Here is a 12,375-nt window from a genome sequence, read left to right on the forward strand (position 1 = left end):
ATCGAAGATAGGAGCAGGAGGAGGCCATTCAACCCCTCGAGCCTGCTCCGCCATTCAATGAGATCATGGCTGATCATCCAAATTCAGTACCCTGTCCCTGCTTTCTCCCCATATCCCTGCATCCCCTTAGCCTCAAGAAATATATCTAACTCCTTCTTGAATATATTTAATGAATTGGCCTCAACTGCCTTCTGTGGTAGAGAATTCCACAGGTTCACCACTCTCTGGGTAAAGAAATTCCTCCTCATCTCAGTCCTAAATGGCTTACCCCTTATCCTTAGACTGTGACCCCTGGTTCTGGACTCCCCGGCCATCGGGAACATCCTTCCTGCACCTAGTCTGTCTTGTCCTGTTAGAAATTTATAAGTTTCAATGAGATCCCCTCTCATTCTTCTAAACTCCAGCGAGTATAAGCCCAATCGACCCAATCTCTCCTCATACGTCATTCCTGCCATCCCAGGTATCAGTCTGGTGAATCTTCGCTGCACTCCCTCCATGGCAAGAACATCCTTCCTCAGATAAGGCGACCGAACTGTACACAATACTCCAGGTGCGGTCTCACCAAGGCCCTGTACAACTGCAGCAAGACATCCTTGCTCCTGTACTCGAATCCTCTCGCTACAAAGGCCAACATACCATTTGCCTTCTTAACCGCCTGCTGCACCTGCATGCTTAAGAAATATAACCGTCCGTTCCTTCATCGTCGCTGGGTCAATATCCTGGAACGCTCTCCCTAACGGCACCGCAGGAGCACCTTCACCGCACGGGACTGCAGCGGTTCAAGAAGGCGGCTCACCACCACCACCTTCTCAAGGGGCAACGAGGGACGGGCAATAAATGCCAGCCTTGCCAGCGACGCCCACATCCCGCGTACGGATTAAAAAAAACCCAGGGAAGAGACGAAGGTGACGTAAGAAAACTACTAGGCACCAGGTCCAAGCATTAAACAAAGCTTTAATCAACTGTTTTACAACATGGAGGTCTAGTTGTTGTTATGTTCATTAATAAATAGACATTCTTATTATGAACAGCTAGCTTGGAGCTAGTCATTTATTCAGCCACGTGGACTTGTACAGCATCCATCTTGACTACTGCCTTGTGGGTAGCTTAGTGCATCGTGGGTAGCCCCACTCATATATACATACAGCTCCACCTAGTGTACCATCCCAGGATGACATGTTACTGATCATTACAGTTGTGTCCTTCACTAGTTCCTGTTAAAGAATGTCCTGCGCAAGCTGGGCCCGTGCCCGAGTATTTATACTCTCCCTGGACAGCGCCACCCGTAGGCTGCTCAGTATTATCATGAATGACTGATTCATGTCAGAAGGTTTTACTTGTCTCGATGGGCCGAATCAGCCTAACTTGTCCCTTTTTGTTGTTGGCCCTCCTGACGCGAGCAGGATCGGGAGAACCCGCTGGATTTTCCGCTGGTGTACTCGTTGCAGAGGAGCGCCAGTACGGAGCTGCTGGACTGCAGCGGCGATGAGGACGAGATCCCGGCCAGGGACAAGCCGAAGGAGAGCAGGAGAATCTCACGTGAGTTGCCCCCGTGCACCCTCGTGGGGCAGAGAGAGAGCTTTCTTGAGCTCCTCAAAGAAATTCATGTCGCATCTCAGAGTGTTTCCAGTGCCTAAAGAAGGGAAAGATCTTACATTTCTCCAGCCCCTTTCACCACCTCAGGACGTCCCAAAGCGCTTCACAGCCAATGAAGTACTTTTTTTGAAGTGTGGTCACTGTTGTAATGTGGGAAATGCGGCAGCCAATTTGCGCACAGCAAGCTCCCACAAACAGCAACGTGATAAATGACCGGATAATCTGTTTCAGTGATGTTGGTTGAGGGATAAATATTGGCCCCAGGACACCGGGGAGAACTCCCCCCTGCTCTTCTTCGAAATAGTGGCCCTGGGATCTTTTACATCCACCTGAGAGGGCAGACGGGGCCTCGGTTTAATGACTCATCCGAAAGACGGCACCTCCGACAGTGCGGCGCTCCCTCAGTACTGCCCCCACCGATAGTGCGCCGCTCCCTCAGTACTGCCCCCACCGACAGTGCGGCGCTCCCTCAGTACTGCCCCTCCGACAGTGCAACGATCCCTTAGTACTGCCCCCACCAACAATGCAGTGCTCCCTCAGCACTGCCCCTCCGACAGTGCGGCACTCCCTCAGTACTGCCCCTCCGACAGTGTGGCGCTCCCTCAGTACCGCCCCTCCGACACTGCAGCGCTCCCTCAGTACTGCCCCTCTGACAGTGCGGTGCTCCTTCAGTACTACCCTCCCTATCTCTGTAACCTCCTCCAGCCCCCTACAACCCTCCCTATCCCTGTAACCTCCTCCCACCCCCCACAACCCTCCCTATCTCTGTAACCTCCTCCAGCCCCTACAACCCTCCCTATCTCTGTAACCTCCTCCAGTCCTACAATCCTCCCTATCTCTGTAACCTCCTCCAGCCCCCTACAACCCTCCCTATTTCTGTAACCTCTTCCAGCCCCCTACAACCCTCCCTATCTCTGTAACCTCCTCCAGCCCCTACAACCCTCCGAGATCTCAGTAACCTCCTCCATCCCCCTACAACCCTCCCTATCTCTGTAACCTCCTCCAGCCCCCTACAACCCTCCGAGATCTCTGTAACCTCCTCCAGCCCCTACACCTCTCCCTATCTCTGTAACCTCTTCCAGCCCCTACAACCCTCCCTATCTCTGTAACCTCCTCCAGCCCCTACAACCCTCCCTATCTCTGTAACCTCTTCCAGCCCCTACAACCCTCCCTATCTCTGTAACCTCCTCCAGCCCCTACAACCCTCCCTATCTCTGTAACCTCCTCCAGCCCCCTACAACCCTCCCTATTTCTGTAACCTCTTCCAGCCCCCTACAACCCTCCCTATCTCTGTAACCTCCTCCAGCCCCTACAACCCTCCGAGATCTCTGTAACCTCTTCCAGCCCCCTACAACCCTCCCTATCTCTGTAACCTCCTCCAGACCCCTACAACCCTCCGAGATCTCTGTAACCTCCTCCAGCCCCTACAACCCTCCCTATCTCTGTAACCTCCTCCAGCCCCCTACAACCCTCACTATCTCTGTAACCTCCTCCAGCCTCTACAACCCTCTCTATCTCTGTAACCTCCTCCATCCCCCTACAACCCTCCCTATCTCTGTAACCTCCTCCAGCCCCTACAACCTTCCCTATCTCTGTAACCTCCTCCAGCCCCCTACAACCCTCCCTATCTCTGTAACCTCCTCCATCCCCCTACAACCCTCCCTATCTCTGTAACCTCCTCCAGCCTCTACAACCCTCCGAGATATCTGCGCTGATATCTAACCCGCACGGAGACGCGCCACTGACGATCCGTTTCTCGCTTCCGTTGCCAGTGCGGCGGATGAACTCCGACAGCTCCGAGAGGAAGCGGGTGAAGAACAGGATCAGGAAGTTCATCACCAGGAGACCTCCGCTCCAGACCCTGCAGGAAAAGGGCCTGATCAAAGGTAACCGGCAGACAGCCCAGTATGTACTGTAAAAGCTTTTATAGATATGTGAAGAGAAAAAGATTGGTGAAGTCAAGCGTAGGTCCCTTACAGTCAGAATCGGGGGAATTTATAATGGGGAACAAAGAAATGGTAGACCAACTAAATACATATTTTGGTTCTGTCTTCACAAAGGAGGACACAAATAACCTCCCAGAGATGCCGGGGAACATAGGGTCTGATGAAAGGGTGGAACTGAAAGAAATCAGTATTTGTAGGGAAATGGTGTTAGGGAAATTGATGGGATTGAAGGCCGATAAATCCCCAGTGCCTGATAATCTACATCCTAGGGTACTTAATGAAGTGGCCCTGGAGATAGTAGATGCATTGCTGGTCACCTTCCAGAACTCGATAGACTCTGGAACAGTTCCCATGGATTGGAGGGTAGCTAATGTTACCCCACTATTCAAAAAAGGTGGTAGAGAAAAAACGGGTAATTACAGACCATGACATCGGTAGTGGGGAAAATGCTAGAGTCCATTATAAAAGATGTAATAGCAGAGCACTTGGAAAGCAGTGACAGGATCGGACAAAGTCAACATGGATTTACAAAAGGTAAATCATGCTTGACTAATCTACTGGAATTTTTTGAGGATGTAACTGGTAAAATAGATAAGGGAGAACCAGTGGATGTGGTGTATTTGGACTTTCAGAAGGCTTTCGATAAGGTCCTGCTTAAGAGATTAGCGTGCAAAATTAAGGCACATGGGATTGGGGGCAAGGTATTGACTTGGACAGAGAACTGGTTGGCAGACAGGAAGCAAAGAGTTGGAATAAACGGGTCGTTTTCCGAGTGGCAGGCAGTGACTAGTGGGGTACTGCAAGGATCGGTCCTAGGACCCCAGCTGTTCACAATATATATTAAATATATATTAATGATCTGGACGAGGGAATTGGATGTAATATCTCCAAATTTGCAGATGACACAAAGCTGGGTGGGAGGGTATGCTGTGAGGAGGATGTCGTGAAACTCCAGTACGATTTGGACAGGTTGGGTGATTGGGCAGAAACATGGCAAATGCACTATAATGTGGATAAATGTGAGGTTATCCACTTTGGTGGCAAAAACAGGAAGGCAGATTATTATTTGAATGGCAATAGATTGGGAGAAGGGGAAGTGTAAAGAGACCTGGGTGTCCTTGTGCACCAGTCGCTGAAGGTAAGCATGCAGGTGCAGCAGGCGGTTAAGAAGGCAAATGGTATGTTGGCCTTCATAGCGAGAGGATTCGAGTACAGGAACAAGGATGTCTTGCTGCAGTTGTACAGGGCCTTGGTGAGACCACACCTTGAGTATTGTGTGCAGTTTTGGTCGCCTTATCTGAGGAAGGATGTTCTTGCCATGGAGGGAGTGCAGCGAAGATTCACCAGACTGATACCTAGGATGGCAGGAATGACGTATGAGGAGAGGTTGGGTCGATTGGGCTTGGAGTTTAGAAGAATGAGAGGGGATCTCATTGAAACTTCTAAAATTCTAACAGGACTAGACAGACTAGATGCAGGAAGGATGTTCCCGATGGCGGGGGAGTCCAGAACCAGGGGTCACATTCTAAGGATAAGGGGTAAGCCATTTAGGACAGAGATGAGGAAGAATTTCTTCACCCAGAGAGTGGTGAACCTGTGGAATTCTCTACCACAGAAGGCAGTTGAGGCCAATTCATTAAATATATTCAAGAAGGAGTTGGATATATTTCTTAAGGCTAAAGGGATCAAGGGATATGGGGAGAAGGCAGGGACAGGGTACTGAATTTGGATGATCAGCCATGATCTCATTGAATGGCGGAGCAGGCTCGAGGGGCCGAATGGCCGACTCCTGCTCCTATCTTCTATGTTTCCATGACCTGTTTCACTGACCCCCTCCCTCTTTCCCCCAACCCCCGTTAAGATCAAGTCTTCGGCTGTCGTCTCGACGCGCTGTGCGAGCGGGAGAAAACCACAGTTCCCAAGTTCGTGCGACTCTGTATCGAGGCTGTGGAAAGACGAGGTGGGTGCTGTTTCTCCTCCCCCCCCACCCCCAACGAGACCTGTATCCTTCTAATGGGCTAACTGTAAATTTCAGGCTCGCTTAACTGTTTCACTTTCCTTTTACTTTCTCTCTTTTCTTTCCCCTCTGCTCTCTCTCTCTCTCTCGCTCTTTCCCTCTCCCCCCCCCTCTCTCTGGATTTTAGCGAGGCTTTTTTGATAAGGTCCCGCACGGCCACGAAAGTAAAAGCCACTTGGGATCCAAGGCAAAGTGGCAAGTTGGATCCGAAATTGGCTCGGAGGCAGGAAACCAAGGGTAATGGTCGAAGGGTGCTTTGTTTTGTGACTGGAAGGCTGTTTCCAGTGGGGTTTCGCAGGGCTCAGTACTGGGTCCTCTGCTTTTTGTGGTGCACATCAATGATTTGGACTTGAATGTAGGAAGTATGATTAAGAAGTTTGCGGATGATACAAAAATGCGGCTGATAATGAAGAAGGAAGCTGCAGACTGCAGGAGGATATCGATGGACTGGTCAGGTGGGCAGAACAGTGGCAAATGGAATTCGTAGAAAACATAGAAACATAGAAGATAGGAGCAGGAGTCGGCCATTCAGCCCCTCGAGCCTGCTCCGCCATTTAATGCGATCATGGCTGATCATCCAAATTCAGTACCCTGTCCCTGCTTTCTCCCCATATCCCTTGATCCCTTTAGCCTTAAGAAATATATCTAACTCCTTCTTGAATATATTTAATGAATTGGCCTCAACTGCCTTCTGTGGTAGAGAATTCCACAGGTTCACCACTCTCTGGGTGAAGAAATTCCTCCTCATCTCAGTCCTAAATGGCTTATCCCTTATCTTTAGACTGTGACCCCTGGTTCTGGACTCCCCCGCCATCGGGAACATCCTTCCTGCATCTAGTCTGTCTAGTCCTGTTAGAATTTTATAAGTTTCAATGAGATCCCCTCTCATTCTTCTAAACTCCAGCAAATATAAGCCCAATCGACCCAATCTCTCCTCGTACGTCATTCCTGCCATCCCAGGTATCAGCCTGGTGAATCTTCGCTGCACTCCCTCCATGGCAAGAACATCCTTCCTCAGATAAGGCGACCAAAACTGCACACAATACTCAAGGTGCGGTCTCACCAAGGTCCTGTACAACTGCAGCAAGACATCCTTGCTCCTGTACTCGAATCCTCTCGCTATGAAAGCCAACATACCATTTGCCTTCTTAACCGTCTGCTGCACCTGCATGCTTACCTTCAGCGACTGGTGCACAAGGACACCCAGGTCTCGTTGCACTTCCCCTTCTCCCAATCTATTGCCGTTCAGATAATAATCTGCCTTCCTGTTTTTGCCACCAAAATGGATAACCTCGCATTTATCCACATTATACTGCATCTGCCCAATCACCCAACCTGTCCAAATCATACTGGAGTTTCTCGGCATCCTCCTCACAGCACACACGCCCACCCGGCTTTGTGTCATCTGCAAACTTGGCGATATTACATCTAGTTCCCTCGTCTAGATCATTAATATATATATTGTAGATCATTAATATATATTCAATCCGGAGAAGTGTGAGGTGGCATAGTGGTTAGCAATGTTGCCTCACGGCGCCAGGGACCCGGGTTCGAATCCGGCCTCGGGCGACTGTCTGTGTGGAGTTTGCACATTCTCCCCGTGTCTGCGTGGGTTTCCTCCGGGTGCTCCGGTTTCCTCCCACAGTCCAAAGATGTGCGGGTTAGGTTGATTGGCTATGATAAATTGACCCTTAGTGTTAGGGGGATTAAATACGTGGGGTTACGGGGCTCGGGTGGGATGTGTGTTGGTGTAGGGGTTACGGGGATCGGGTGGGATATGTGTCGGTGCAGGCTCGATGGGCCGAAATGGCCTCTATCTGCACTGTGGGGTTTCTGTGATTCTGTGATTAGAGGGGAGTTGAGAACTTTTTTCACCCAGAGGGTGGTGGGGGTCTGGAACTCACTGCCTGAAAGGGCGGGAGAGGCAGAGACCGTCATGACATTTAAAAAGTACTTGGATATTCACTCGAAGTGCCGTAACCTAAAGGGCTACGGACCGAGAGCAGGAGAGTGGGATTAGGCTGGAGAGCTCTTTGTCGGCCGGCACAGACACGATGGTCCGAATGGGCTCCTTCTGTGCCTTAAATTTCTATGATTCTCTCTCTTTCCTCTCCCCCCCTCTCTCTTTCTCTCTCTCTCTCCTCTCTCGCTCCCTCTCTTTTCTCTCCCCTCTCTCTCTCTTCTCTTCCCTCTCTCGCTCTCTCTCTCTTCTCTCCCCTCTCCCTCTCTCTCTCTCTTTTCCCTCCACCTCGTATCTCACCAGAATTAACACCCCCGTCTTCACCCTCTGCTCCCTGTAGGGCTGGACGCAGATGGCATTTACCGAGTGAGTGGAAACCTGGCCATTATACAGAAGCTGAGGTTCGTGGTCGATCATGGTGAGTGAGGTCTCTTCCAGGACGGAGGGAGGGAGGGAGGGATGGGGAGCAGTGAGGAGGGGGGATCTATCGTCACCGTCGCTTGTTAATAGAGCGTTAGTGTACAGGGAGTAACCTTTATAAATCACTGGTTCAGCCCCAGCTGGTGTATTGTGTCCCAATTCTGGGCACTGCACACTTTAGGAAGGATGTCAGGGGCCTTGGAGAGGGTGCGGAGGAGATTGACCAGAATGGTACCAGGGGATGAGGGACTTCAGTGACGTGGAGAGACTGGAGAAGCTGGGGTTGTTCTCCTTAGAGCAGAGAAGGTTAAGGAGGAGATTGACCAGAATGGTACCAGGGGATGAGGGACTTCAGTGACGTGGAGAGACTGGAGAAGCTGGGGCTGTTCTCCTTAGAGCAGAGAAGGTTAAGGGGGAGATTGACCAGAATGGTACCAGGGGATGAGGGACTTCAGTGACGTGGAGAGACTGGAGAAGCTGGGGTTGTTCTCCTTAGAGCAGAGAAGGTTAAGGGGGAGATTGACCAGAATGGTACCAAGGGATGAGGGACTTCAGTGACGTGGAGAGACTGGAGAAGCTGGGGTTGTTCTCCTTAGAGCAGAGAAGGTTAAGGGGGAGATTGACCAGAATGGTACCAGGGGATGAGGGACTTCAGTGACGTGGAGAGACTGGAGAAGCTGGGGCTGTTCTCCTTAGAGCAGAGAAGGTTAAGGAGGAGATTGACCAGAATGGTACCAGGGGATGAGGGACTTCAGTTACATGGAGAGACTGGAGAAGCTGGGGTTGTTCTCCTTGGAGCAGAGAAGGTTAAGGAGGAGATTGACCAGAATGGTACCAGGGATGAGGGACTTCAGTGACGTGGAGAGACTGGAGAAGCTGGGGTTGTTCCTCTTAGAGCAGACAAGGTTAAGGGGTAGATTTAATTGAGCGTTCAAAATTACGAGGGGTTGTGATAAGAGTAGATTGGGAAAATTCTCTGCCCCAGAGGGGCTGAGTCTTTGAGTATATTCAAGGCTGAGATCGATCGATTAGGGGAATCGAGGGATATGGAGATGAAAGTGGAATTGAGGTCGATGATCAGCCACGATCTTATTGAATGGCGGAGCAGGCTCAAGGGGCCGAATGGCCGACTCCTGCTCCTATTTCTTACGTTCTAAACAGATTGAAGATAATCGGCCAAAGAACCAGAGGGGGAGATGAGGAGAATGTTTTTACGCAGCGAGTTGTTGTGATCTGGAACGCGCTGCCTGAAAGGGCGGTGGGAGCAGATTCAATAGTAACTTTCAAAAGGGGAATTGGAGAAATACTTGAGGGGGAAAAATTCACAGGGCTACGGGGGAAAGAGCAGGGGGGAGTGGGACTAATTGGAGAGCTCGTTCAAAGAGCCGGCACAGGCACGATGGGCCGAATGGCCTCCTCCTGCGCTGTATCGCCCAATAACAGCAGCTGCGACAGGAGGGCAGCACAAACGGGATTATATTCCCGTAACATCGGCCCTCCCCGCCACAGCCTCAGCCCGCCCGCCCGCGGCTGAATCACTCGTCCACGCCTTTAGCTATGATCTCTGACCAGAGAAACAGGAGCAGGAGCAGCTGTGCTTGCAGTCGCCACCAGGGGGCTCCCCTGTACCATTTTTGAACCTTATTATAAAGTCAATCTTAGAATCATAGGAACAGGAGGAGGCCATTCAGCCCCCCTCGAGCCTGTTACATTAGGAACAGGAGGAGGCCATTCAGCCCCCCTCGAGCCTGTTACATTAGGAACAGGAGGAGGCCATTCAGCCCCCTCGAGCCTGTTACATTAGGAACAGGAGGAGGCCATTCGGCCCCCCTCGAGCCTGTTACATTAGGAACAGGAGGAGGCCATTCAGCCCCCCTCGAGCCTGTTACATTAGGAACAGGAGGAGGCCATTCAGCCCCCCTCGAGCCTGTTACATTAGGAACAGGAGGAGGCCATTCAGCCCCCTCGAGCCTGTTACATTAGGAACAGGAGGAGGCCATTCAGCCCCCTCGAGTCTGTTACATTAGGAACAGGAGGCCATTCAGCCCCCCTCGAGCCTGTTACCCCTTAATCTTCTACACTCGAGGGGTTGCTCGAGCAGGGCACACAGAAGCCAGGACGGACAGCACTGCAGATACAAGGGGCAGCGCCAAAGCACGGCCGCATGCTGATCTGTGTCGACAAAAGTCGATCTCCCGGCTGCCCGCCAATCGTAACGGGGTCTGCGGAGCTTGCAGACGGGACACTAGTTCCTGGTTACAAAAACATCCTGAGCAAGCTGGGCCCACGCCCGAGTATTTATACTCCTTGGACGGCGCCACCAGCTGGCCGCCCAATGTTATTTCATGAGTCATTTCTTCATGAATGACGAGAGTCATGACAGAGAGTACGAAAGCAAGGGAGTTGCGCTAAACCTTTTCATAAATCGCTGGTTCGGCCCCCGCCGGCGAATTGTGTCTCCAATTCTGGCCGGCGCAAACTTTAGGGAGGATGTCAGGGGCCTCGGAGAGGGTGCGGAGAAGATTGACCAGAATGGTACCAGGGGATGAGGGACTTCAGTAACGTGGAGAGACTGGAGAAACTGGGGTTGTTCTCCTTAGAGCAGAGAAGGTTAAGGGGGAGATTGACCAGAATGGTACCAGGGGATGAGGGACTTCAGTGACGTGGAGAGACTGGAGAAGCTGGGGTTGTTCTCCTTAGAGCAGAGAAGGTTAAGGGGGAGACTGACCAGAATGGTACCAGGGGATGAGGGACTTCAGTGAGGTGGAGAGACTGGAGAAGCTGGGGTTGTTCTCCTTAGAGCAGAGAAGGTTAAGTGGGAGATTGACCAGAATGGTACCAGGGGATGAGCGACTTCAGTGACGGGGAGAGACTGGAGAAGCTGGGGTTGTTCTCCTTAGAGCAGAGAAGGTTAAGGGGGAGATTGACCAGAATGGTACCAGGGGATGAGCGACTTCAGTGATGTGGAGGGACTGGAGAAGCTGGGGTTGTTCTCCTTAGAGCAGAGAAGGTTAAGGAGGAGATTTAATAGAGGCGTTCAAAATTACGAACCAGAGGGGGAGATGAGGAGAATGTTTTTACGCAGCGAGTTGTTGTGATCTGGAACGCGCTGCCTGAAAGGGCGGTGGGAGCAGATTCAATAGTAACTTTCAAAAGGGAGAATGGGATAAATACTTGAAGGGGAAAAATTCACAGGGCTCCGGGGGAAAGAGCAGGGGGAGAGAGTGGGACTAATTGGAGAGCTCGTTCAAAGAGCCGGCACAGGCACGACGGGCCGAATGGCCTCCTCCTGTGCATTGCGAGTTCTGTGATTTCTTTTTGTTGTATTTCCTCCTCCTTGGTGAGAAAGGCGACTCAGTAGATTTCCGTTCAACATTACTTTTGCAGAGAGGGCAGTGACTACCGACGGGCGCTACTTGTTTCCCGAAGAACTGTGCCAAGGTAGAGAGTAAGACAAAAGCCTCGCAACCGCCCTCGCACGCTTCCCGTAGCCCAGCCGGGCGTCGCAAGCAGCTTCCGCGTCCCCTCGTCCTCACCGTGCAGTCTGTGTGTGTGTGTCCCCCCGTGCTTTTCCCCTCATGTCTCTGCATCGCCCCGCTTTTTACGCCCGGGAAGAGCTTTACGGATGGAAACCAGGGACCGCTGTTTCGTGAAACCCCCGCGGTCGCCCAGGTCCCGGGTCGGCGCCGGTCCCGGGGGGCGGGAGGGAAGGGCTGAGGGGTGGGTGTTGGTCGGGCGGTTGTTCTCGGTGTCTCCCTGGGGTTGTGTGTGGGGGGGGCGGGGTGGGTGGGGAGAGGGGAACAATCGGGGCTCCTGTCTTCGATCACTGATCAGCAAACCCTACTGATCAGTGTGACTGTGTGTGTGTGTGTGTGTGTATGTGTGAGTGAGTGTGACTGTGTGTGTGAGTGTGACTCTGTGTGTGAGAGTGTACGTGTGTGGGAGAGTGTGTCTGAGTGTGAGTGTGAGAGTGTACGTGTGTGTCAGTGTGTGTGTGAGAGAGTGTGTGTGTACGTGTGTGTCAGTGTGTGTGAGAGTGTGTCTGTGTGAGTGAGTGTGTCTGTGTGTGTGAGTGAGTGTGTGAGAGTGTATGTGTGTGTGTGTGTGTGTGTGTGTGAGAGTGTACGTGTGTGTGTGTGTGTGAGTGTACGTGTGTCTGAGTGTACGTGTGTGTGTGTGTCAGTGTGTGCGAGTGAGTGTGAGCGAGTGTGTGAGAGTGTACCTGTGTGAGTGAGTGTGTGTGTGTGTGTGTCTGTGAGTGTGTGAGTGAGTGTGTGTGTGTGTCTGTGAGTGAGTGCGTGTCTCTGTCTGTGTGTGTGCATGTCAGGTGGGGACAAGCTGTATAACTTGCTCCCACTAGCTTTCCCCTGGCCCGCAGTCGAAGGACGGGTACCCGGGTGAGGTGCTGGAGGGCCGCGGGATTCCAGCAAGAGTGG

The 12,375-nt window shown here is 51.8% G+C and overlaps 1 protein-coding gene across 2 annotated transcripts in view; it reads left to right on the forward strand.

Moving 5' to 3' along the window:
• The window catches only part of arhgap9 (Rho GTPase activating protein 9), a 109,901-nt gene that overhangs the window by 81,916 nt on the left and 15,610 nt on the right, over positions 1 to 12,375 (forward strand). Inside the window, exons 12-16 of one of the 2 annotated variants that reach the window (XM_085973048.1) lie at positions 1,404 to 1,539; positions 3,369 to 3,482; positions 5,404 to 5,502; positions 7,860 to 7,937; positions 11,327 to 11,380. In XM_085973048.1, coding sequence (XP_085829174.1) covers positions 1,404 to 1,539; positions 3,369 to 3,482; positions 5,404 to 5,502; positions 7,860 to 7,937; positions 11,327 to 11,380 — 481 coding nt within the window. The remainder of the gene's footprint in view (positions 1 to 1,403; positions 1,540 to 3,368; positions 3,483 to 5,403; positions 5,503 to 7,859; positions 7,938 to 11,326; positions 11,381 to 12,375) is intronic. The other variant, XM_085973049.1, reaches the window with a different exon arrangement.

This window comes from Somniosus microcephalus, chromosome 33 (assembly GCF_052327205.1).
Source record: "Somniosus microcephalus isolate GS21.2 chromosome 33, FLI_Smic_1.0, whole genome shotgun sequence".
Lineage (NCBI taxonomy): Eukaryota > Metazoa > Chordata > Chondrichthyes > Squaliformes > Somniosidae > Somniosus > Somniosus microcephalus.